Genomic DNA, 27,564 nt, shown 5'->3' on the forward strand with positions numbered 1-27,564 from the left:
ATCCCACTGCCCCGCTCACTCCCCATAGCCCTGTATCAATCCCCAAACTAATCCCACTGCCCCGCTCTCTCCCCATAGCCCTGCATCAATCCCCAAACTAATCCCACTGCCTCGCTCTCTCCCCATAGCCCTGTATCAATGCCAAACTAAATCCCACTGCCCCGCTCTCCCCATAGCCCTGTATCAATCCCAAACTAATCCCACTGCCCCGCTCTCTCCCATAGCCCTGTATCAATCCCAAACTAATCCCACTGCCCCGCTCTCTCCCCATAACCCTGTATCAATCCCAAACTAATCCCACTGCCCCGCTCTCTCCCATAGCCCTGTATCAATCCCAAACTAATCCCACTGCCCCGCTCTCTCCCCATAACCCTGTATCAATCCCAAACTAATCCCACTGCCCCGCTCTCTCCCCATAGCCCTGTATCAATCCCAAACTAATCCCACTGCCTCGCTCTCTCCCCATGGCCCTGTATCAATCCCCAAACTAATCCCACTGCCTCGCTCTCTCCCCATGGCCCTGTATCAATCCGCAAACTAATCTCACTGCCCCGCTCTCTCCCCATGGCCCTGTATCAATCCCCAAACTAATCTCACTGCCCCACTCTCTCCCCATGGCCCTGTATCAATCCCCAAACTAATCCCACTGCCTCGCTCCCCATGGCCCTGTATCAATCCCCAAACTAATCCCACTGCCTCGCTCTCTCCCCATGGCCCTGTATCAATCCCCAAACTAATCCCACTGCCTCGCTCTCTCCCCATGGCCCTGTATCAATCCCCAAACTAATCCCACTGCCCCGCTCTCTCCGCATGGCCCTGTATCAATCCCAAACTAATCGCACTGCCCCGCTCTCTCCCCATAGCCCTGTATCAATCCCAAACTAATCCCACTGCCCCGCTCTCTCCCCATAGCCCTGTATCAATCCCAAACTAATCGCACTGCCCCGCTCTCTCCCCATAGCCCTGTATCAATCCCAAACTAATCCCACTGCCCCGCTCTCTCCCCATAGCCCGGTATCTTCCTCTGCTTCTAATATTTTCCAATTTCCCGTTAAAAGGTGCGATGGTCTCTCCCTCAACCACTGCCTGGGGTAAATCATTCCGTGCTCCAACTGCCCTCCGAGTAAAGACATTCTTCTGACCTCTCCTCACTCTGTGATGATTTTAATTCGCTGACCCCCTGGTCACTGACTCCCCAACCAGAGGGAACCGTCTTTCCTCATTCACTCTGCCAGACCCCGTCCCTGAGAATTTCCCAAACCTCCATTAAATGAGGGTGGAGCTTCCTGGGGATTGGTGCAATGAGCTGTTACTGAGCGTGGCTGAGTGAAGCAAGCTCACCCCTCGAGGAGGAACTGCTATTTCCCAAATCACCTGACCATTTCTCATTGAAACGTTTGCAATTTGTTTAAATGAAACTTGAATTGCAATCAGTTCAGCTGCTGACTGAGCCTGGAAGTTTTAGAATTGTGTTTGGGTTTAAGGTAGAAACAGATTTTCCACTTGCTCCAAATGTAGACAAGCCTCATGAACCGGTCTCCTGAGAGCACGGTGTCACTGGACAATAGGCTGGAGATTGGTTCTCTCACAGTTGGACCTCAGTAACTGGCTGTGTGCTTGCTTTGTCTGTCATTACACCTCCTAACTTGCTGTACACTTCGGCATTTCCACAATGTTACTGTAATACCCAAAGGACTAACAGGTCTGATATAGTGTGTGTAGCAGAGTGAGCTCAGTAAAGCTGTGACAGTGCTGTGTATGGTGTGTGTATTGTGACGGTGCTGTGTATGGTGTAGTGTGTATTGTGTGACCGTGCTGTGTATGGTGTATTGTGACAGTGCTGTGTATGGTGTACTGTGTATTGTGACGGTGCTGTGTATGGTGTACTGTGTATTGTGACGGTGCTGTGTATGGTGTAGTGTGTATTCTGACAGTGCTGTGTATGGTGTAGTGTGTAACGTGTGAGAGTGCTGTGTATGGTGTAGTGTGTAACGTGTGACAGTGCTGTGTATGGTGTAGTGTGTAACGTGTGACAGTGCTGTGTATGGTGTGTGTATTGTGACGGTGCTGTGTATGGTGTCGTGTGTATTGTGACAGTGCGGTGCTGTGTATGGTGTAGTGTGTATTGTGACAGTGCTGTGTATGGTGTAGTGTGTATTGTGACAGTGCTGTGTATGGTGCAGTGCGTATTGTGACAGTGCTGTGTATGGTGTAGTGTGTATTGCGACAGTGCTGTGTATGGTGTAGTGTGTATTGTGACAGTGCTGTGTATGGTGTAGTGTGTATTGCGACAGTGCTGTGTATGGTGTGTGTATTGTGCGACAGTGCTGTGTATGGTGTACTGTGTATTGTGACGGTGCTGTGTATGGTGTAGCGTGTATTGTGGCGGTGCTGTGTATGGTGTAGTGTGTATTGTGACGGTGCTGTGTATGGTGTGTGTATTGTGACGGTGCTGTGTATGGTGCAGTGCGTATTGTGACGGTGCTGTGTATGTTGTAGCGTGTATTGTGACGGTGCTGTGTATGGTGTAGCGTGTATTGTGACGGTGCTGTGTATGGTGTAGCGTGTATTGTGACGGTGCTGTGTATGGTGCAGTGCGTATTGTGACGGTGCTGTGTATGGTGTAGTGTGTATTGTGACGGTGCTGTGTATGGTGTAGTGTGTATTGTGACGGTGCTGTGTATGGTGCAGTGTGTATTGTGACAGTGCTGTGTATGGTGTAGTGTGTATTGTCTGACAGTGCTGTGTATGGTGTAGTGTGTATTGTGACAGTGCTGTGTATGCTGTAGTGTGTAATGTGACAGTGCTGTGTATGGCGTAGTGTGTATTGTGACAGTGCTGTGTATGGTGTGTGTATTGTGACAGTGCTGTGTATGGTGTGTATTGTGACGGTGCTGTGTATGGTGTAGTGTGTATTGTGACAGTGCTGTGTATGGTGTGTGTATTGTGACAGTGCTGTGTATGGTGTAGTGTGTATTGTGTGACCGTGCTGTGTATGGTGTAGTGTGTATTGTGGCAGTGCTGTGTATGGTGTGTGTATTGTGACGGTGCTGTGTATGGTGTAGTGTGTATTGTGACAGCGCTGTGTATGGTGTAGTGTGTATTGTGACGGCGCTGTGTATGGTGTAGTGTGTATTGTGACAGTGCTGTGTATGGTGTAGTGTGTATTGTGACAGTGCTGTGTATGGTGTAGTGTGTATTGTGACAGTGCTGTGTATGGTGTAGTGTGTATTGTGACAGTGCTGTGTAGTGTGAATTGTGTGAGCGTGCTGTGTATGGTGTAGTGTGTATTGTGACAGTGCTGTGTATGGTGTAGTGTGTATTGTGACAGTGCTGTGTATGGTGTAGTGTGTATTGTGTGACCGTACTGTGTATGGTGTGTGTATTGTGACAGTGCTGTGTATGGTGTAGTGTGTATTGTGACGGTGCTGTGTATGGTGTAGTGTGTATTGTGACAGTGCTGTGTATGGTGTAGTGTGTATTGTCTGACAGTGCTGTGTATGGTGTAGTGTGTATTGTGACAGTGCTGTGTATGCTGTAGTGTGTAATGTGACAGTGCTGTGTATGGCGTAGTGTGTATTGTGACAGTGCTGTGTATGGTGTAGTGTGTATTGTGACAGTGCTGTGTATGGTGTGTATTGTGACGGTGCTGTGTATGGTGTAGTGTGTATTGTGACAGTGCTGTGTATGGTGTGTGTATTGTGACAGTGCTGTGTATGGTGTAGTGTGTATTGTGTGACCGTGCTGTGTATGGTGTAGTGTGTATTGTGGCAGTGCTGTGTATGGTGTAGTGTGTATTGTGACGGTGCTGTGTATGGTGTAGTGTGTATTGTGACAGCGCTGTGTATGGTGTAGTGTGTATTGTGACAGTGCTGTGTATGGTGTAGTGTGTATTGTGACAGTGCTGTGTATGGTGTAGTGTGTATTGTGACAGTGCTGTGTATGGTGTAGTGTGTATTGTGACAGTGCTGTGTATGGTGTAGTGTGTATTGTGACAGTGCTGTGTATGGTGTGTGTATTGTGACAGTGCTGTGTATGGTGTAGTGTGTATTGTGACTGCTGTGTATGGTGTAGTGTGTATTGTGACAGTGCTGTGTATGGTGTAGTGTGTATTGTGACAGTGCTGTGTATGGTGTAGTGTGTATTGTGACAGTGCTGTGTATGGTGTAGTGTGTATTGTGACAGCGCTGTGTATGGTGTAGTGTGTATTGTGACGGCGCTGTGTATGGTGTGTGTATTGTGACAGTGCTGTGTATGGTGTAGTGTGTAGTGTGACAGTGCTGTGTATGGTGTAGTGTGTATTGTGATGGTGCTGTGTATGGTGTGTGTATTGTGACAGCGCTGTGTATGGTGTAGTGTGTATTGTGACATAGAAACATAGAATCATAGAGATAGGAACAGGAGTAGGCCATTCGGCCCTTCGAGCCTGCTCCGCCATTCAATGAGATCATGGCTGATCTTCGTCTGAGATCATAGCTGATCTTACCAGTTCAGTACCCCGTCCCCGCCTTTTCTCCGTAACCCTTAATCCCCTTAGCCTTCAGAAATATATCCAATTCTCTCTTGAAAATATTTATTGAATTAGCCTTCACAGCCCTCTGTGGCAGGGAATTCCACAGGCTCACCACTCTTTGAGTGAAGAAATTCTTCCTCATCTCTGTTTTAAATGATTTGCCTGCTATTTTTAGACTGTGGCCCCTGGTTCTGTGCTCCCCGGCCATTGGAAACATTCTCTCTGAATTCAGCCTGTCCAGGCCTGCCATAATTTTATATGTTTCGATGAGATCCCCTCTCAATCTTCTAAACTCCAGTGAGTACAAGCCCAAACTATTCAATCTCTCCTCGTAGGTCATTCCCGCCATTCCAGGTATCAGCCTGGTGAATCGCCGCTGCACTCTTTCCATGGCAAGAACATCCTTCCGCAGATGGGGCGACCAAAACTGTACACAATACTCCAGATGCGGTCTCACCAGCACCTTGTACAGCTGTAGTAAGGTATCCCTATTCCTATACTCGAACCCCCTTGATATGAAGGCCAACATACCATTTGCCTTCTTAATCGCCTGTTGCACCTGCATGCTCTCCTTCAGTGACTGGTGCACAAGAACACCCAGGTCCCTCTGCACTTCCCCATCTCCCAATCTATTGCCATTTAGATAATAATCTACCCTCCTGTTTTTACCCCCAAAGTGGATAACCTCGCATTTATCCACATTATAGTGCATCTGCCACGTATCCGCCCATTCCCCCAACCTGTCCAAATCGCACTGTAGCCTCCTGACATCCTCATCAGAGCCCACCCCTCCTCCTAGTTTAGTGTCGTCAGCGAATTTGGAAATATTGCATCCAATTCCCTGATCCAGATCATTTATATATATTGTGAACAGCTGGGGTCCCAGGACAGATCCTTGCGGCACCCCGCTGGTCACTGCCTGCCACTCCGAAAACGAGCCGTTTATTCCAACTCTCTGTTTTCTATCCGCCAGCCAGTTCTCTATCCACGTTAATACTTTGCCCCCAATCCCATGAGCCTTAATTTTGCATGATAATCTTTTGTGTGGAACCTTATCGAAGGCTTTCTGGAAGTCAAGGTACACCACATCCACTGGCTCTCCCCCATCTATTTTACCAGTTACTTCCTCAAAAAATTCCAGCAGATTAGTCAAACACGATTTACACTTTGTAAATCCATGTTGACTCTGTCCGATCCTTTCCCCATTTGTCAAGTGCTCCGCTATTTTATCCTTAATAATGGACTCTAGCATTTTGCCCACAACCGATGTAAGGCTTACTGGTCTATAATTCCCTGCTTTCTCTCTACCCCCCTTTTTAAATATTGGGGTAACATTAGCTACCCTCCAATCCACGGGTACTGTTCCCGAGTCAATGGAGTTCCGGAAGATGATCCTTAGAGCATCTGCTATCTCCAGGGCCACCTCCTTAAGTACCCTAGGATGTAGTTTATCAGGCCCCGGGGATTTGTCGGCCTTCAGTCCCCTCAACTTACCCAACACCATATCCCTAGAGATACTAATTTCTGTCAGCTCCTCCCTCTCATTAGTCCCTATGTTTGCCGATATTCCTGGGAGGTTATTTGTGCCCTCCTTTGTGAATACAGAACCAAAGTATGAGTTTAATTGGTCTGCCATTTCCTTATTCTCCATTATATATTCTCCCGAATCGGACTGCAAGGGACCGACTTGGGATTTTACCAGTCTTTTCCTCCTGATATACCGATAAAAGCTTTTGCAGTCTGTCTTTATGTTTGCTGCAAGTTTACTTTCGTATTCTATTTTCCCCTTCCTGATTAATCCCTTTGTCCTCTTTTGCTGTATCCTGTACTGCCCCCAATCTTCCGGTCTGGTGCTTTTTTTTGCCAGTTGATATGCCCTTTTTTTTGATTTTATGCTGTCCCTAATTTCCCTCGTTATCCACGGTTGAGTCACCTTTTTAGGTTTATTTTTATGCCAAACCGGTATAAACATGTTCTGGAATTCTTCCATTCTATCTTTGAATGCTTGCCATTGTCTATCCACTGTCAATCCCCCCAGAAACACCACCCAATCAATCTTACCCAATTCCCATCTCATACCCTCGTAATTCCCTTTATTTAAGTTCTGGACCTTAGTCTCTGATTCAATTTCCTCACTCTCCATCTCGACTGAGAGCTCGATCATATTATGATCGCTCTGACCCAAGGGGCCTCGTACAAGAAGATTGCTGATAAGTCCCTTCTCATTGCACAATACCCAGTCTAAAATGGCCTGATCTCGAGTCGGCTCCTCGACATATTGGTCCAGATAACCGTCCCGAAAACATTCCAGGAATTCCTCCTCCTCAGAATTTTTACTAATTTGGGTAGTCCAATCAATATGTAAATTAAAGTCACCCATGATGACAGCTGTGCTCTTATCGCACGCTTCTCTAATTTCCCTTTTTATGCCTTCCCTCACCTCCATATTACTATTTGGAGGCCTATATATCACACCCACTAACGTTTTCCTCCCCTTGCTATTTCTCATTTCTACCCATACAGATTCCGTTTCATCCGAGTTAATATCCTTCCTTTCCATTGCATTAATCCCCTCCTTTACCAGCAATGCTACCCCACCTCCCCTACCTTTTTGCCGATCCTTCCTAAATATTGTATATCCCTGGATGTTAAGTTCCCAGCCTTGCCCACCCTGCAGCCACGTTTCTGTAATCCCAATCAAATCATACTTGTTTACCTCTATTTCCACAACTAATTCATCCACCTTGTTCCTAATGCTTCTAGCATTAAGATACAAAGCCTTCAGGCTTGCTTTTTTCACACTCTCATTATGACGGTGCAGTGTATGGTGTAGTGTGTATTGTGCGACAGTGCTGTGTATGGTGTACTGTGTATTGTGACGGTGCTGTGTATGGTGTAGCGTGTATTGTGGCGGTGCTGTGTATGGTGTAGTGTGTATTGTGACGGTGCTGTGTATGGTGTGTGTATTGTGACGGTGCTGTGTATGGTGCAGTGCGTATTGTGACGGTGCTGTGTATGGTGTAGCGTGTATTGTGACGGTGCTGTGTATGGTGTAGCGTGTATTGTGACGGTGCTGTGTATGGTGCAGTGCGTATTGTGACGGTGCTGTGTATGGTGTAGTGTGTATTGTGACGGTGCTGTGTATGGTGTAGTGTGTATTGTGACGGTGCTGTGTATGGTGTAGTGTGTATTGTGACAGTGCTGTGTATGGTGTAGTGTGTATTGTCTGACAGTGCTGTGTATGGCGTAGTGTGTATTGTGACAGTGCTGTGTATGGTGTAGTGTGTATTGTGACAGTGCTGTGTATGGTGTGTATTGTGACGGTGCTGTGTATGGTGTAGTGTGTATTGTGACAGTGCTGTGTATGGTGTGTGTATTGTGACAGTGCTGTGTATGGTGTAGTGTGTATTGTGTGACCGTGCTGTGTATGGTGTAGTGTGTATTGTGGCAGTGCTGTGTATGGTGTAGTGTGTATTGTGACGGTGCTGTGTATGGTGTAGTGTGTATTGTGACAGCGCTGTTTATGGTGTGTGTATTGTGACGGCGCTGTGTATGGTGTAGTGTGTATTGTGACGGTGCTGTGTATGGTGTAGTGTGTATTGTGACAGTGCTGTGTATGGTGTAGTGTGTATTGTGACAGTGCTGTGTATGGTGTAGTGTGTATTGTGACAGTGCTGTGTAGTGTGAATTGTGTGAGCGTGCTGTGTATGGTGTAGTGTGTATTGTGACAGCGCTGTGTATGGTGTAGTGTGTATTGTGACGGCGCTGTGTATGGTGTGTGTATTGTGACAGTGCTGTGTATGGTGTAGTGTGTAGTGTGTATTGTGACAGTGCTGTGTATGGTGTAGTGTGTATTGTGACGGTGCTGTGTATGGTGTAGTGTGTATTGTGATGGTGCTGTGTATGGTGTAGTGTGTATTGTGACAGTGCTGTGTAGTGTGTAGTGTGTATTGTGACAGTGCTGTGTATGGTGTAGTGTGTATTGTGACAGTGCTGTGTATGGTGTAGTGTGTATTGTGACAGCGCTGTGTATGGTGTAGTGTGTATTGTGACGGTGCAGTGTATGGTGTAGTGTGTATTGTGACAGCGCTGTGTATGGTGTAGTGTGTATTGTGACAGTGCTGTGTATGGTGTAGTGTGTATTGTGACAGTGCTGTGTATGGTGTAGTGTGTATTGTGACAGTGCTGTGTAGTGTGAATTGTGTGAGCGTGCTGTGTATGGTGTAGTGTGTATTGTGACAGCGCTGTGTATGGTGTAGTGTGTATTGTGACAGTGCTGTGTATGGTGTAGTGTGTATTGTGACAGTACTGTGTATGGTGTCGTGTGTATTGTGATGGTGCTGTGTATGGTGTGTGTATTGTGACAGCGCTGTGTATGGTGTCGTGTGTATTGTGACATAGAAACATAGAATCATAGAGATAGGAACAGGAGTAGGCCATTCGGCCCTTCGAGCCTGCTCCGCCATTCAATGAGATCATGGCTGATCTTCGTCTGAGATCATAGCTGATCTTACCAGTTCAGTACCCCGTCCCCGCCTTTTCTCCGTAACCCTTAATCCCCTTAGCCTTCAGAAATATATCCAATTCTCTCTTGAAAATATTTATTGAATTAGCCTTCACAGCCCTCTGTGGCAGGGAATTCCACAGGCTCACCACTCTTTGAGTGAAGAAATTCTTCCTCATCTCTGTTTTAAATGATTTGCCCGCTATTTTTAGACTGTGGCCCCTGGTTCTGTGCTCCCCTGCCATTGGAAACATTCTCTCTGAATTCAGCCTGTTCAGGCCTGCCATAATTTTATATGTTTCGATGAGATCCCCTCTCAATCTTCTAAACTCCAGTGAGTACAAGCCCAAACTATTCAATCTCTCCTCGTAGGTCATTCCCGCCATTCCAGGTATCAGCCTGGTGAATCGCCGCTGCACTCTTTCCATGGCAAGAACATCCTTCCGCAGATGGGGCGACCAAAACTGTACACAATACTCCAGATGCGGTCTCACCAGCACCTTGTACAGCTGTAGTAAGGTATCCCTATTCCTATACTTGAACCCCCTTGATATGAAGGCCAACATACCATTTGCCTTCTTAATCGCCTGTTGCACCTGCATGCTCTCCTTCAGTGACTGGTGCACAAGAACACCCAGGTCCCTCTGCACTTCCCCATCTCCCAATCTATTGCCATTTAGATAATAATCTACCCTCCTGTTTTTACCCCCAAAGTGGATAACCTCGCATTTATCCACATTATAGTGCATCTGCCACGTATCCGCCCATTCCCCCAACCTGTCCAAATCGCACTGTAGCCTCCTGACATCCTCATCAGAGCCCACCCCTCCTCCTAGTTTAGTGTCGTCAGCGAATTTGGAAACATTGCATCCAATTCCCTGATCCAGATCATTTATATATATTGTGAACAGCTGGGGTCCCAGGACAGATCCTTGCGGCACCCCGCTGGTCACTGCCTGCCACTCCGAAAACGAGCCGTTTATTCCAACTCTCTGTTTTCTATCCGCCAGCCAGTTCTCTATCCACGTTAATACTTTGCCCCCAATCCCATGAGCCTTAATTTTGCATGATAATCTTTTGTGTGGAACCTTATCGAAGGCTTTCTGGAAGTCAAGGTACACCACATCCACTGGCTCTCCCCCATCTATTTTACCAGTTACTTCCTCAAAAAATTCCAGCAGATTAGTCAAACACGATTTACACTTTGTAAATCCATGTTGACTCTGTCCGATCCTTTCCCCATTTGTCAAGTGCTCCGCTATTTTATCCTTAATAATGGACTCTAGCATTTTGCCCACAACCGATGTAAGGCTTACTGGTCTATAATTCCCTGCTTTCTCTCTACCCCCCTTTTTAAATATTGGGGTAACATTAGCTACCCTCCAATCCACGGGTACTGTTCCCGAGTCAATGGAGTTCCGGAAGATGATCCTTAGAGCATCTGCTATCTCCAGGGCCACCTCCTTAAGTACCCTAGGATGTAGTTTATCAGGCCCCGGGGATTTGTCGGCCTTCAGTCCCCTCAACTTACCCAACACCATATCCCTAGAGATACTAATTTCTGTCAGCTCCTCCCTCTCATTAGTCCCTATGTTTGCCGATATTCCTGGGAGGTTATTTGTGCCCTCCTTTGTGAATACAGAACCAAAGTATGAGTTTAATTGGTCTGCCATTTCCTTATTCTCCATTATATATTCTCCCGAATCGGACTGCAAGGGACCGACTTGGGATTTTACCAGTCTTTTCCTCCTGATATACCGATAAAAGCTTTTGCAGTCTGTCTTTATGTTTGCTGCAAGTTTACTTTCGTATTCTATTTTCCCCTTCCTGATTAATCCCTTTGTCCTCTTTTGCTGTATCCTGTACTGCCCCCAATCTTCCGGTCTGGTGCTTTTTTTTGCCAGTTGATATGCCCTTTTTTTTGATTTTATGCTGTCCCTAATTTCCCTCGTTATCCACGGTTGAGTCACCTTTTTAGGTTTATTTTTATGCCAAACCGGTATAAACATGTTCTGGAATTCTTCCATTCTATCTTTGAATGCTTGCCATTGTCTATCCACTGTCAATCCCCCCAGAAACACCACCCAATCAATCTTACCCAATTCCCATCTCATACCCTCGTAATTCCCTTTATTTAAGTTCTGGACCTTAGTCTCTGATTCAATTTCCTCACTCTCCATCTCGACTGAGAGCTCGATCATATTATGATCGCTCTGACCCAAGGGGCCTCGTACAAGAAGATTGCTGATAAGTCCCTTCTCATTGCACAATACCCAGTCTAAAATGGCCTGATCTCGAGTCGGCTCCTCGACATATTGGTCCAGATAACCGTCCCGAAAACATTCCAGGAATTCCTCCTCCTCAGAATTTTTACTAATTTGGGCAGTCCAATCAATATGTAAATTAAAGTCACCCATGATGACAGCTGTGCTCTTATCGCACGCTTCTCTAATTTCCCTTTTTATGCCTTCCCTCACCTCCATATTACTATTTGGAGGCCTATATATCACACCCACTAACGTTTTCCTCCCCTTGCTATTTCTCATTTCTACCCATACAGATTCCGTTTCATCCGAGTTAATATCCTTCCTTTCCATTGCATTAATCCCCTCCTTTACCAGCAATGCTACCCCACCTCCCCTACCTTTTTACCGATCCTTCCTAAATATTGTATATCCCTGGATGTTAAGTTCCCAGCCTTGCCCACCCTGCAGCCACGTTTCTGTGATCCCAATCAAATCATACTTGTTTACCTCTATTTCCACAACTAATTCATCCACCTTGTTCCTAATGCTTCTAGCATTAAGATACAAAGCCTTCAGGCTTGCTTTTTTCACACTCTCATTATGACGGTGCAGTGTATGGTGTAGTGTGTATTGTGACGGTGCTGTGTATGGTGTAGCGTGTATTGTGGCGGTGCTGTGTATGGTGTAGTGTGTATTGTGACGGTGCTGTGTATGGTGTGTGTATTGTGACGGTGCTGTGTATGGTGCAGTGCGTATTGTGACGGTGCTGTGTATGGTGTAGCGTGTATTGTGACGGTGCTGTGTATGGTGTAGCGTGTATTGTGACGGTGCTGTGTATGGTGCAGTGCGTATTGTGACGGTGCTGTGTATGGTGTAGTGTGTATTGTGACGGTGCTGTGTATGGTGTAGTGTGTATTGTGACGGTGCTGTGTATGGTGTAGTGTGTATTGTGACAGTGCTGTGTATGGTGTAGTGTGTATTGTGACAGTGCTGTGTATGCTGTAGTGTGTAATGTGACAGTGCTGTGTATGGCGTAGTGTGTATTGTGACAGTGCTGTGTATGGTGTAGTGTGTATTGTGACAGTGCTGTGTATGGTGTGTATAGTGACGGTGCTGTGTATGGTGTAGTGTGTATTGTGACAGTGCTGTGTATGGTGTGTGTATTGTGACAGTGCTGTGTATGGTGTAGTGTGTATTGTGTGACCGTGCTGTGTATGGTGTAGTGTGTATTGTGGCAGTGCTGTGTATGGTGTAGTGTGTATTGTGACGGTGCTGTGTATGGTGTAGTGTGTATTGTGACAGCGCTGTGTATGGTGTAGTGTGTATTGTGACGGCGCTGTGTATGGTGTAGTGTGTATTGTGACGGTGCTGTGTATGGTGTAGTGTGTATTGTGACAGTGCTGTGTATGGTGTAGTGTGTATTGTGACAGTGCTGTGTATGGTGTAGTGTGTATTGTGACAGTGCTGTGTAGTGTGAATTGTGTGAGCGTGCTGTGTATGGTGTAGTGTGTATTGTGACAGCGCTGTGTATGGTGTAGTGTGTATTGTGACGGCGCTGTGTATGGTGTGTGTATTGTGACAGTGCTGTGTATGGTGTAGTGTGTAGTGTGTATTGTGACAGTGCTGTGTATGGTGTAGTGTGTATTGTGACGGTGCTGTGTATGGTGTAGTGTGTAATGTGATGGTGCTGTGTATGGTGTAGTGTGTATTGTGACAGCGCTGTGTATGGTGTAGTGTGTATTGTGACGGTGCAGTGTATAGTGTAGTGTGTATTGTGACAGTGCTGTGTATGGTGTAGTGTGTATTGTGACGGCGCTGTGTATGGTGTAGTGTGTATTGTGACAGTGCTGTGTATGGTGTAGTGTGTATTGTGACAGTGCTGTGTATGGTGTGTGTATTGTGTGACCGTGCTGTGTATGGTGTAGTGTGTATTGTGACAGCGCTGTGTATGGTGTAGTGTGTATTGTGACAGCGCTGTGTATGGTGTAGTGTGTATTGTGACAGTGCTGTGTATGGTGTAGTGTGTATTGTGTGACCGTGCTGTGTATGGTGTAGTGTGTATTGTGACAGTGCTGTGTATGGTGTAGTATGTATTGTGTGACAGTGCTGTGTATGGTGTAGTGTGTATTGTGACGGTGCTGTGTATGGTGTAGTGTGTATTGTGACAGCGCTGTGTATGGTGTAGTGTGTATTGTGACGGCGCTGTGTATGGTGTAGTGTGTATTGTGACAGTGCTGTGTATGGTGTAGTGTGTATTGTGTGACAGTGCTGTGTATGGTGTAGTGTGTATTGTGTGACAGTGCAGTGTATGGTGTAGTGTGTATTGTGTGACCGTGCTGTGTATGGTGTAGTGTGTATTGTGACAGTGCTGTGTATGGTGCAGTGCGTATTGTGATGGTGCTGTGTATGGTGTGTGTATTGTGACAGTGCTCTGTATGGTGTAGTGTGTATTGTGACAGTGCTGTGTATGGTGTAGTGTGTATTGTGACAGTGCTGTGTATGGTGTAGTGTGTATTGTGACAGTGCTGTGTATGGTGTAGTGTGTATTGTGACAGTGCTGTGTATGGTGTGTATTGTGACGGTGCTGTGTATGGTGTGTGTATTGTGACAGTGCTGTGTATGGTGTAGTGTGTATTGTGACAGTGCTGTGTATGGTGTAGTGTGTATTGTGTGACCGTGCTGTGTATGGTGTAGTGTGTATTGTGACAGTGCTGTGTATGGTGTGTGTATTGTGACGGTGCTGTGTATGGTGTAGTGTGTATTGTGACAGCGCTGTGTATGGTGTAGTGTGTATTGTGACGGCACTGTGTATGGTGTAGTGTATATTGTGACAGTGCTGTGTATGGTGTGTGTATTGCGACGGTGCTGTGTATGGTGTGTGTATTGTGACAGTGCTGTGTATGGTGTAGTGTGTATTGTGACGGTGCTGTGTATGGTGTAGTGTGTATTGTGACAGTGCTGTGTATGGTGTGTGTATTGTGACAGTGCTGTGTATGGTGTAGTGTGTATTGTGACAGTGCTGTGTATGCTGTAGTGTGTAATGTGACAGTGCTGTGTATGGTGTAGTGTGTGTTGTGACAGTGCTGTGTATGGTGTAGTGTGTATTGTGACAGTGCTGTGTATGGTGTAGTGTGTATTGTGACAGTGCTGTGTATTGTGACAGTGCTGTGTATGGTGTAGTGTGTATTGTGTGACAGTGCTGTATATGGTGTAGTGTGTATTGTGTGACCGTGCTGTGTATGGTGTAGTGTGTATTGTGACGGTGCTGTGTATGGTGTAGCGTGTATTGTGACGGTGCTGTGTAGTGTGTATTGTGACGGTGCTGTGTATGGTGTGTGTATTGTGACAGTGCTGTGTATGGTGTAGTGTGTATTGTGACAGTGCTGTGTATGGTGTAGTGTGTATTGCGACAGTGCTGTGTATGGTGTGTGTATTGTGACAGTGCTGTGTATGGTGTAGTGTGTATTGCGACAGTGCTGTGTATGGTGTAGTGTGTATTGTGCGACAGTGCTGTGTATGGTGTACTGTGTATTGTGACGGTGCTGTGTATGGTGTAGCGTGTATTGTGGCGGTGCTGTGTATGGTGTAGTGTGTATTGTGACGGTGCTGTGTATGGTGTGTGTATTGTGACGGTGCTGTGTATGGTGCAGTGCGTATTGTGACGGTGCTGTGTATGGTGTAGCGTGTATTGTGACGGTGCTGTGTATGGTGTAGCGTGTATTGTGACGGTGCTGTGTATGGTGTAGCGTGTATTGTGACGGTGCTGTGTATGGTGCAGTGCGTATTGTGACGGTGCTGTGTATGGTGTAGTGTGTATTGTGACGGTGCTGTGTATGGTGCAGTGTGTATTGTGACGGTGCTGTGTATGGTGTAGTGTGTATTGTGACAGTGCTGTGTATGGTGTAGTGTGTATTGTCTGACAGTGCTGTGTATGGTGTAGTGTGTATTGTGACAGTGCTGTGTATGCTGTAGTGTGTAATGTGACAGTGCTTTGTATGGCGTAGTGTGTATTGTGACAGTGCTGTGTATGGTGTGTGTATTGTGACAGTGCTGTGTATGGTGTGTATTGTGACGGTGCTGTGTATGGTGTAGTGTGTATTGTGACAGTGCTGTGTATGGTGTGTGTATTGTGACAGTGCTGTGTATGGTGTAGTGTGTATTGTGTGACGGTGCTGTGTATGGTGTAGTGTGTATTGTGGCAGTGCTGTGTATGGTGTAGTGTGTATTGTGACGGTGCTGTGTATGGTGTAGTGTGTATTGTGACAGCGCTGTGTATGGTGTAGTGTGTATTGTGACGGCGCTGTGTATGGTGTAGTGTGTATTGTGACAGTGCTGTGTATGGTGTAGTGTGTATTGTGACAGTGCTGTGTATGGTGTAGTGTGTATTGTGACAGTGCTGTGTATGGTGTAGTGTGTATTGTGACAGTGCTGTGTAGTGTGAATTGTGTGAGCGTGCTGTGTATGGTGTAGTGTGTATTGTGACAGCGCTGTGTATGGTGTAGTGTGTATTGTGACGGCGCTGTGTATGATGTGTGTATTGTGACAGTGCTGTGTATGGTGTAGTGTGTAGTGTGTATTGTGACAGTGCTGTGTATGGTGTAGTGTGTATTGTGACGGCGCTGTGTATGGTGTGTGTATTGTGACAGTGCTGTGTATGGTGTAGTGTGTATTGTGATGGTGCTGTGTATGGTGTGTGTATTGTGACAGCGCTGTGTATGGTGTAGTGTGTATTGTGACATAGAAACATAGAATCATAGAGATAGGAACAGGAGTAGGCCATTCGGCCCTTCGAGCCTGCTCCGCCATTCAATGAGATCATGGCTGATCTTCGTCTGAGATCATAGCTGATCTTACCAGTTCAGTACCCCGTCCCCGCCTTTTCTCCGTAACCCTTAATCCCCTTAGCCTTCAGAAATATATCCAATTCTCTCTTGAAAATATTTATTGAATTAGCCTTCACAGCCCTCTGTGGCAGGGAATTCCACAGGCTCACCACTCTTTGAGTGAAGAAATTCTTCCTCATCTCTGTTTTAAATGATTTGCCCGCTATTTTTAGACTGTGGCCCCTTGGTCTGTGCTCCCCTGCCATTGGAAACATTCTCTCTGAATTCAGCCTGTCCAGGCCTGCCATAATTTTATATGTTTCGATGAGATCCCCTCTCAATCTTCTAAACTCCAGTGAGTACAAGCCCAAACTATTCAATCTCTCCTCGTAGGTCATTCCCGCCATTCCAGGTATCAGCCTGGTGAATCGCCGCTGCACTCTTTCCATGGCAAGAACATCCTTCCGCAGATGGGGCGACCAAAACTGTACACAATACTCCAGATGCGGTCTCACCAGCACCTTGTACAGCTGTAGTAAGGTATCCCTATTCCTATACTCGAACCCCCTTGATATGAAGGCCAACATACCATTTGCCTTCTTAATCGCCTGTTGCACCTGCATGCTCTCCTTCAGTGACTGGTGCACAAGAACACCCAGGTCCCTCTGCACTTCCCCATCTCCCAATCTATTGCCATTTAGATAATAATCTACCCTCCTGTTTTTACCCCCAAAGTGGATAACCTCGCATTTATCCACATTATAGTGCATCTGCCACGTATCCGCCCATTCCCCCAACCTGTCCAAATCGCACTGTAGCCTCCTGACATCCTCATCAGAGCCCACCCCTCCTCCTAGTTTAGTGTCGTCAGCGAATTTGGAAATATTGCATCCAATTCCCTGATCCAGATCATTTATATATATTGTGAACAGCTGGGGTCCCAGGACAGATCCTTGCGGCACCCCGCTGGTCACTGCCTGCCACTCCGAAAACGAGCCGTTTATTCCAACTCTCTGTTTTCTATCCGCCAGCCAGTTCTCTATCCACGTTAATACTTTGCCCCCAATCCCATGAGCCTTAATTTTGCATGATAATCTTTTGTGTGGAACCTTATCGAAGGCTTTCTGGAAGTCAAGGTACACCACATCCACTGGCTCTCCCCCATCTATTTTACCAGTTACTTCCTCAAAAAATTCCAGCAGATTAGTCAAACACGATTTACACTTTGTAAATCCATGTTGACTCTGTCCGATCCTTTCCCCATTTGTCAAGTGCTCCGCTATTTTATCCTTAATAATGGACTCTAGCATTTTGCCCACAACCGATGTAAGGCTTACTGGTCTATAATTCCCTGCTTTCTCTCTACCCCCCTTTTTAAATATTGGGGTAACATTAGCTACCCTCCAATCCACGGGTACTGTTCCCGAGTCAATGGAGTTCCGGAAGATGATCCTTAGAGCATCTGCTATCTCCAGGGCCACCTCCTTAAGTACCCTAGGATGTAGTTTATCAGGCCCCGGGGATTTGTCGGCCTTCAGTCCCCTCAACTTACCCAACACCATATCCCTAGAGATACTAATTTCTGTCAGCTCCTCCCTCTCATTAGTCCCTATGTTTGCCGATATTCCTGGGAGGTTATTTGTGCCCTCCTTTGTGAATACAGAACCAAAGTATGAGTTTAATTGGTCTGCCATTTCCTTATTCTCCATTATATATTCTCCCGAATCGGACTGCAAGGGACCGACTTGGGATTTTACCAGTCTTTTCCTCCTGATATACCGATAAAAGCTTTTGCAGTCCGTCTTTATGTTTGCTGCAAGTTTACTTTCGTATTCTATTTTCCCCTTCCTGATTAATCCCTTTGTCCTCTTTTGCTGTATCCTGTACTGCCCCCAATCTTCCGGTCTGGTGCTTTTTTTTGCCAGTTGATATGCCCTTTTTTTTGATTTTATGCTGTCCCTAATTTCCCTCGTTATCCACGGTTGAGTCACCTTTTTAGGTTTATTTTTATGCCAAACCGGTATAAACATGTTCTGGAATTCTTCCATTCTATCTTTGAATGCTTGCCATTGTCTATCCACTGTCAATCCCCCCAGAAACACCACCCAATCAATCTTACCCAATTCCCATCTCATACCCTCGTAATTCCCTTTATTTAAGTTCTGGACCTTAGTCTCTGATTCAATTTCCTCACTCTCCATCTCGACTGAGAGCTCGATCATATTATGATCGCTCTGACCCAAGGGGCCTCGTACAAGAAGATTGCTGATAAGTCCCTTCTCATTGCACAATACCCAGTCTAAAATGGCCTGATCTCGAGTCGGCTCCTCGACATATTGGTCCAGATAACCGTCCCGAAAACATTCCAGGAATTCCTCCTCCTCAGAATTTTTACTAATTTGGGTAGTCCAATCAATATGTAAATTAAAGTCACCCATGATGACAGCTGTGCTCTTATCGCACGCTTCTCTAATTTCCCTTTTTATGCCTTCCCTCACCTCCATATTACTATTTGGAGGCCTATATATCACACCCACTAACGTTTTCCTCCCCTTGCTATTTCTCATTTCTACCCATACAGATTCCGTTTCATCCGAGTTAATATCCTTCCTTTCCATTGCATTAATCCCCTCCTTTACCAGCAATGCTACCCCACCTCCCCTACCTTTTTGCCGATCCTTCCTAAATATTGTATATCCCTGGATGTTAAGTTCCCAGCCTTGCCCACCCTGCAGCCACGTTTCTGTAATCCCAATCAAATCATACTTGTTTACCTCTATTTCCACAACTAATTCATCCACCTTGTTCCTAATGCTTCTAGCATTAAGATACAAAGCCTTCAGGCTTGCTTTTTTCACACTCTCATTATGACGGTGCAGTGTATGGTGTAGTGTGTATTGTGCGACAGTGCTGTGTATGGTGTACTGTGTATTGTGACGGTGCTGTGTATGGTGTAGCGTGTATTGTGGCGGTGCTGTGTATGGTGTAGTGTGTATTGTGACGGTGCTGTGTATGGTGTGTGTATTGTGACGGTGCTGTGTATGGTGCAGTGCGTATTGTGACGGTGCTGTGTATGGTGTAGCGTGTATTGTGACGGTGCTGTGTATGGTGTAGCGTGTATTGTGACGGTGCTGTGTATGGTGCAGTGCGTATTGTGACGGTGCTGTGTATGGTGTAGTGTGTATTGTGACGGTGCTGTGTATGGTGTAGTGTGTATTGTGACGGTGCTGTGTATGGTGTAGTGTGTATTGTGACAGTGCTGTGTATGGTGTAGTGTGTATTGTGACCGTGCTGTGTATGGTGTAGTGTGTATTGTGACCGTGCTGTGTATGGTGTAGTGTGTATTGTGACGGTGCTGTGTATGGTGTACTGTGTATTGTGTGACCGTGCTGTGTATGGTGTAGTGTGTATTGTAACGGCGCTGTGTATGGTGTAGTGTGTATTGTGACGGTGCTGTGTATGGTGTAGTGTGTATTGTGTGACAGTGCTGTGTATGGTGTAGTGTGTATTGTGTGACGGTGCTGTGTATGGTGTAGTGTGTATTGTGACCGTGCTGTGTATGGTGTAGTGTGTATTGTGACCGTGCTGTGTATGGTGTAGTGTGTATTGTGTGACGGTGCTGTGTATGGTGTGTGTATTGTGACAGTGCTGTGTATGGTGTAGTGTGTATTGTGACCGTGCTGTGTATGGTGTAGTGTGTATTGTGACGGCGCTGTGTATGGTGTAGTGTGTATTGTGACGGCGCTGTGTATGGTGTGTGTATTGTGCTGTGTATTGTACGCTGTGTACCGGCAGCTTGACTTCCCGCTACCATCAATTCTGCTGAATCAGTGCATTTTTTTTACAACCCTCACCTGTTTTTGCACCTGTGTGTCTCGTGGGAAAGGCATTGACGATGATTGTGTTGAATCCTGTTCCCTGCAGAACACCGAGAAACAGATGCGACAGTTGGCTGTCATCCCACCAATGCTGTTTGATGCAGATCAGCAACGGATCAAGTTTATCAACATGAATGGCTTAATGGAAGATCCCATGAAGGTGTACAAAGAGCGGCACCTCATGAATCTCTGGGGAGACCAGGAGAAAGAGATTTTCAGAGAAAAGTAAGGACCAACAATTTCCCAGATCCCTGAGCGACCGAGCCGCAGATTTGACTGTTTTATATCTTAGAATTGTGAAGGTTGAATCTCACTTGTTTACCTTGTCTGGCAGGGCCAGTGCAGACTGGGGGCAGGGACGGTGCAGACTGGGGGCAGGGACGGTGCAGACTGGGGGCAGGGACGGTGCAGACTGGGGGCAGGGACGGTGCAGTCTGGGGCAGGGACGGTGCAGACTGGGGCAGGGACGGTGCAGACTGAGGCAGGGACGGACTGGGGCAGGGACGGTGCAGACTGGGGGCAGGGACGGTGCAGACTCGGGCAGGGACGGTGCAGACTGGGGGCAGGGACGGTGCAGACTGGGGCAGGGACGGTGCAGACTGGGGGCAGGGACGGTGCAGACTGGGGGCAGGGACGGTGCAGACTGGGGGCAGGGACGGTGCAGACTGGGGGCAGGGACAGACTGGGGCAGGGGCGGCGCAGACTGGGGCAGGGACGGTGCAGACTGGGGCAGGGGCGGTGCAGACTGGGGCAGGGGCGGTGCAGACTGGGGGCAGGGACGGTGCAGACTGGGGGCAGGGACGGTGCAGACTGGGGGCAGGGACGGTGCAGACTGGGGGCAGGGACGGTGCAGACTGGGGGCAGGGACGGTGCAGACTGGGGGCAGGGACAGACTGGGGCAGGGACGGTGCAGACTGGGGCAGGGACGGTGCAGACTGGGGCAGGGACGGTGCAGACTGGGGCAGGGACGGTGCAGACTGGGGCAGGGACGGTGCAGACTGGGGGCGGGGCGGCACAGACTGGGGGCAGGGACAGACTGGGGCAGGGGCGGTGCAGACTGGGGCAGGGACGGTGCAGACTGGGGCAGGGGCAGTGCAGACTGGGGCAGGGGCGGTGCAGACTGGGGCAGGGACAGTGCAGACTGGGGGCAGGGACGGTGCAGACTGGGGGCAGGGACGGTGCAGACTGGGGGCAGGGACGGTGCAGACTGGGGGCAGGGACGGTGCAGACTGGGGGCAGGGACGGTGCAGACTGGGGGCAGGGACGGTGCAGACTGGGGGCAGGGACGGTGCAGTCTGGGGCAGGGACGGTGCAGACTGGGGCAGGGACGGTGCAGACTGAGGCAGGGACGGACTGGGGCAGGGACGGTGCAGACTGGGGGCAGGGACGGTGCAGACTGGGGGCAGGGACGGTGCAGACTGGGGCAGGGACGGTGCAGACTGGGGGCAGGGACGGTGCAGACTGGGGGCAGGGACGGTGCAGACTGGGGGCAGGGACGGTGCAGACTGGGGGCAGGGACAGACTGGGGCAGGGGCGGCGCAGACTGGGGCAGGGACGGTGCAGACTGGGGCAGGGGCGGTGCAGACTGGGGCAGGGGCGGTGCAGACTGGGGGCAGGGACGGTGCAGACTGGGGGCAGGGACGGTGCAGACTGGGGGCAGGGACGGTGCAGACTGGGGGCAGGGACGGTGCAGACTGGGGGCAGGGACGGTGCAGACTGGGGGCAGGGACAGACTGGGGCAGGGACGGTGCAGACTGGGGCAGGGACGGTGCAGACTGGGGCAGGGACGGTGCAGACTGGGGCAGGGACGGTGCAGACTGGGGCAGGGGCGGTGCAGACTGGGGCAGGGGCGGTGCAGACTGGGGGCAGGGACAGTGCAGACTGGGGGCAGGGACAGTGCAGACTGGGGCAGGGACAGTGCAGACTGGGGCAGGGGCGGTGCAGACTGGGGCAGGGACGGTGCAGACTGGGGCAGGGGCAGTGCAGACTGGGGCAGGGGCAGTGCAGACTGGGGCAGGGGTGGTGCAGACTGGGGCAGGGACAGACTGGGGCAGGGACGGTGCAGACTGGGGCAGGGACAGACTGGGGCAGGGACGGTGCAGACTGGGGGCAGGGACGGTGCAGACTGGGGGCAGGGACGGTGCAGACTGGGGCAGGGACGGTGCAGACTGGGGGCAGGGACGGTGCAGACTGGGGCAGGGGCGGTGCAGACTGGGGGCAGGGACGGTGCAGACTGGGGGCAGGGACGGTGCAGACTGGGGCAGGGACGGTGCAGACTGGGGCAGGGACGGTGCAGACGGGGGCAGGGACGGAGGGACTCCTGTCGGAATAATTAAGTTAACTTCCTTACTCTCTCGCTGCTAAAACTTAAAATGTGTTTGTTTAATGTAACAAATGCAGGTCTGGGAATTATTACCAACAGAAATCCAAGGGAGAGATTGATTGATAATATAAAAGAGCAAAGTGACTCCGTAATATCCCAACGTGAAGCCTGCCCCTGATCATCGCTCACTCATTGCTGTATTTACTCTTTTAGATTTTGTCTGTGGATATGTTTTCTGTTTTTAGAGATATATAAAGTCTTACCTGCCCCTCTTTGGGCTGGTGTACACAGAGATGGGTGTTGGCTCGCTATTCCACCATGATGGTATTACAGGCGAGGCCACCCAGTGATCGCCAGATGTTATACAGATGTGCGTAATCTAAAGATGCTCAGAGCAATGGGAACACATCCACTCAGCCCCGGGACCCGGATTATTCTGGAACCTTCCTTCGAATAGCCCCATAATCACCACCCTCTGACTAGTTACCCACCAGCTTCACCCTCTGACTCTAGTTGCTTGCTGTGAAAAGGTGGAGTGGCTGGGTTCTGATCTGGTCGAGTGTGTAAGTGTGGGGAATGGTTGGGATTTGTCCCAGGGGGTGTTTGCGATTCACGAGTTCCCACTCTCTGAAAGGTGAAAGGGCGAGCATTGCTCTCAACTTTAATTCCTCTCGTTCTCCAGGTTCATTCAGCACCCGAAGAACTTTGGACACCTGACTACGTTTCTGGAGAAGAAGGTGAGCCACGGATTCTGTAGTTCAATTGAATGTTATTTGGTCGCATGTGTAAGAATGTTCGGAAGGGTGTGATTCTGGCACAAAGGACAAGGGCTCCTGTTTCTGCGGGCTGTGAATGGACATGAACTTGGCAGAGCAATGTGTGACGTTACAATACAGTGCCATGTGGTGTTGTACAATTTGCCTCATTTCAGTCCGTGTTAGAGACAAATTGCAGATGTTTCCATTTTCTTTGCAGAAGGTCGCAGACTGCGTCCTCTACTATTACCTGTCTAAAAAGAGTGAGAACTATAAAGGACAGCTGAGGCGAAACTATCGACGCAGAGGAAGGAACCAGGTGAGCGAAAGTCTAATCCGGAGTCACTCCAGGTGTGAGTCTAATCCGGAGTCACTCCAGGTGTGAGAGTCTAATCCGGAGTCACTCCAGGTGTGAGAGTCTAATCCGGAGTGACTCCAGGTGTGAGTCTAATCCGGAGTCACTCCAGGTGTGAGAGTCTAATCCGGAGTCACTCCAGGTGTGAGAGTCTAATCCGGAGTCACTCCAGGTGTGAGTCTAATCCAGAGTCACTCCAGGTGTGAGTCTAATCCGGAGTCACTCCAGGTGTGAGAGTCTAATCCAGAGTCACTCCAGGTGTGAGTCTAATCCGAAGTCACTCCAGGTGTGAGAGTCTAATCCGGAGTGACTCTAGGTGTGAGAGTCTAATCCGGAGTGACTCTAGGTGTGAGAGTCTAATCCGGATTCACTCCAGGTGTGAGTCTAATCCGGAGTCACTCCAGGTGTGAGTCTAATCCGGAGTGACTCTAGGTGTGTGAGTCTAATCCGGAGTGACTCTAGGTGTGAGAGTCTAATCCGGAGTGACTCTAGGTGTGAGAGTCTAATCCGGATTCACTCCAGGTGTGAGTCTAATCCGGAGTGACTCCAGGTGTGAGTCTAATCCGGAGTCACTCCAGGTGTGAGAGTCTAATCCGGAGTCACTCCAGGTGTGAGTCTAATCCGGAGTGACTCTAGGTGTGAGAGTCTAATCCGGAGTCACTCCAGGTGTGAGAGTCTAATCCGAAGTCACTCCAGGTGTGAGTCTAATCCGGAGTCACTCCAGGTGTGAGTCTAATCCGAAGTCACTCCAGGTGTGAGAGTCTAATCCGGAGTGACTCTAGGTGTGAGAGTCTAATCCGGATTCACTCCAGGTGTGAGTCTAATCCGGAGTCACTCCAGGTGTGAGAGTCTAATCCGGAGTCACTCCAGGTGTGAGTCTAATCCGAAGTCACTCCAGGTGTGAGAGTCTAATCCGGAGTCACTCCAGGTGTGAGAGTCTAATCCAGAGTCACTCCAGGTGTGAGTCTAATCCAGAGTCACTCCAGGTGTGAGAGTCTAATCCGAAGTCACTCCAGGTGTGAGAGTCTAATCCGGAGTCACACCAGGTGTGAGTCTAATCCAGAGTCACTCCAGGTGTGAGAGTCTAATCCGGAGCGACTCCAGGTGTGAGAGTAATCCGGAGTGACTCCAGGTGTGCGAGTTTAATCTCACGAGAGAAAATGCTAGAGTCCATTATAAAAGATGTAATAGCAGAGCACTTGGAAAACAGTGACAGGATCGGACAAAGTCAACATGGATTTACAAAAGGTTAATCGTGCTTGACTAATCTACTGGAATTTATTGAGGATGTAACTGGTAGAATAGATAAGGGAGAACCAGTGGATGTGGTGTATTTGGACTTTGAGAAGGATTTCAATAAGGTCCTGCATAAGAGATTAGCGTGTAAAGTTAAGGCACATGGGATTGGGGGTAAGGCACTGACTTGGATAGAGAACTGGTTGGCAGGCAGAAAGCAAAGAGTTGGAATAAACGGGTCTTTTTCCGAGTGGCAGGCAGTGACTAGGATACCGCAGGGATCGGTGCTAGGACCCCAGCTATTCACAATATATATTAATGATCTAGACGAGGGAACTAGATGTAATATCTCCAAGTTTGCAGACGACACAAAGCTGGGTGGGCGTGTGTGCTGTGAGGAGGATGCCGAGAAACTCCAGTATGATTTGGACAGGTTGGGTGATTGGGCAGATGCAGTATAATGTGGGTAAGTGCGAGGTTATCCACTTTGGTGTCAAAAACAGGAAGACAGATTATTATCTGAACGGCAATAGATTGGGAAAAGGGGAAGTGCAACGAGACCTGGGTGTCCTTGTGCACCAGTCGCTGAAGGTAAGCATGCAGGTGCAGCAGGCGGTTAAGAAGGCAAATGGTATGTTGGCCTTCGTAGCGAGAGGATTCGAGTACAGGAGCAAGGATGTCTTGCTGCAGTTGTACAGGGCCTTGGTGAGACCACATCTTTTGAGTATTGTGTGCAGTTTTGGTCGCCTTATCTGAGGAAGGATGTTCTTGCCATGGAGAGAGTGCAGCGAAGATTTACCAGGCTGATACCTGGGATGGCAGGAATGACGTATGAGGAGAGATTGGGTCGATAGGGCTTATACTCGCTGGAGTTTAGAAGAATGAGAGGGGATCTCATTGAAACTTATAAAATTCTAACAGGACTAGACAGACTAGATGCAGTAAGGATGTTCCCGATGGCCGGGGAGTCCAGAACCAGGGGTCACAGTCTAAAGATAAGGGGTAAGCCATTTAGGACAGAGATGAGGAGGAATTTCTTCACCCAGAGAGTGATAAACCTGTGGAATTCTCTACCACAGAAGGCAGTAGAGGCCAATTCATTAAATATATTCAAGAAGGTGTTGGATATATTTCTTAAGGCTAAAGGGATCAAGGGATATGGGAAGGCGGCAGGGACAGGGTACTGAACTTGGATGATCAGCCATGATCGCATTGAATGGCGGAGCGGGCTCGAGGGGCCGAATGGCCTACTCCTGCTCCTATCTTCTATGTTTCCATCTGGAGTCACTCCAGTTGTGAGAGTCTAATCCGGAGTCACTCCAGGTGTGAGAGTCTAATCCGGAGTCACTCCAGGTGTGAGAGTCTAATCCGGAGTCACTCCAGGTGTGAGAGTCTAATCCAGAGTCACTCCAGGTGTGAGTCTAATCCGGAGTCACTCCAGGTGCGAGAGTCTAATCCGGAGTCACTCCAGGTGTGAGAGTCTAATCCGGAGTCACTCCAGGTGTGAGAGTCTAATCCAGAGTCACTCCAGGTGTGAGAGTCTAATCCGGAGTCACTCCAGGTGCGAGAGTCTAATCCGGAGTCACTCCAGGTGTGAGAGTCTAATCCGGAGTCACTCCAGGTGCGAGAGTCTAATCCGGAGTCACTCCAGGTGCGAGAGTCTAATCCGGAGTCACTCCAGGTGCGAGAGTCTAATCCGGAGTCACTCCAGGTGCGAGAGTCTAATCCGGAGTCACTCCAGGTGTGAGAGTCTAATCCGAAGTCACTCCAGGTGTGAGTCTAATCCGGATTCACTCCAGGTGTGAGTCTAATCCGGAGTCACTCCAGGTGTGAGAGTCTAATCCGGAGTCACTCCAGGTGTGAGTCTAATCCGAAGTCACTCCAGGTGTGAGAGTCTAATCCGGAGTCACTCCAGGTGTGAGAGTCTAATCCAGAGTCACTCCAGGTGTGAGTCTAATCCAGAGTCACTCCAGGTGTGAGAGTCTAATCCGAAGTCACTCCAGGTGTGAGAGTCTAATCCGGAGTCACACCAGGTGTGAGTCTAATCCAGAGTCACTCCAGGTGTGAGAGTCTAATCCGGAGCGACTCCAGGTGTGAGAGTAATCCGGAGTGACTCCAGGTGTGCGAGTTTAATCTCACGAGAGAAAATGCTAGAGTCCATTATAAAAGATGTAATAGCAGAGCACTTGGAAAACAGTGACAGGATCGGACAAAGTCAACATGGATTTACAAAAGGTTAATCGTGCTTGACTAATCTACTGGAATTTATTGAGGATGTAACTGGTAGAATAGATAAGGGAGAACCAGTGGATGTGGTGTATTTGGACTTTGAGAAGGATTTCAATAAGGTCCTGCATAAGAGATTAGCGTGTAAAGTTAAGGCACATGGGATTGGGGGTAAGGCACTGACTTGGATAGAGAACTGGTTGGCAGGCAGAAAGCAAAGAGTTGGAATAAACGGGTCTTTTTCCGAGTGGCAGGCAGTGACTAGGATACCGCAGGGATCGGTGCTAGGACCCCAGCTATTCACAATATATATTAATGATCTAGACGAGGGAACTAGATGTAATATCTCCAAGTTTGCAGACGACACAAAGCTGGGTGGGCGTGTGTGCTGTGAGGAGGATGCCGAGAAACTCCAGTATGATTTGGACAGGTTGGGTGATTGGGCAGATGCAGTATAATGTGGGTAAGTGCGAGGTTATCCACTTTGGTGTCAAAAACAGGAAGACAGATTATTATCTGAACGGCAATAGATTGGGAAAAGGGGAAGTGCAACGAGACCTGGGTGTCCTTGTGCACCAGTCGCTGAAGGTAAGCATGCAGGTGCAGCAGGCGGTTAAGAAGGCAAATGGTATGTTGGCCTTCGTAGCGAGAGGATTCGAGTACAGGAGCAAGGATGTCTTGCTGCAGTTGTACAGGGCCTTGGTG

The 27,564-nt window shown here is 48.5% G+C and overlaps 1 protein-coding gene across 1 annotated transcript in view; it reads left to right on the top strand.

Moving 5' to 3' along the window:
• ncor2 (nuclear receptor corepressor 2) overlaps nt 1-27,564 on the top strand; it is a 345,327-nt gene that overhangs the window by 173,855 nt on the left and 143,908 nt on the right. The window contains 3 exon segments of the mRNA XM_086011816.1: nt 20,011-20,189; nt 22,970-23,024; nt 23,263-23,361. Coding sequence (XP_085867942.1) covers nt 20,011-20,189; nt 22,970-23,024; nt 23,263-23,361 — 333 coding nt within the window.

This window comes from Somniosus microcephalus, chromosome 19 (assembly GCF_052327205.1).
Source record: "Somniosus microcephalus isolate GS21.2 chromosome 19, FLI_Smic_1.0, whole genome shotgun sequence".
Taxonomy (NCBI): Eukaryota; Metazoa; Chordata; class Chondrichthyes; order Squaliformes; family Somniosidae; genus Somniosus; species Somniosus microcephalus.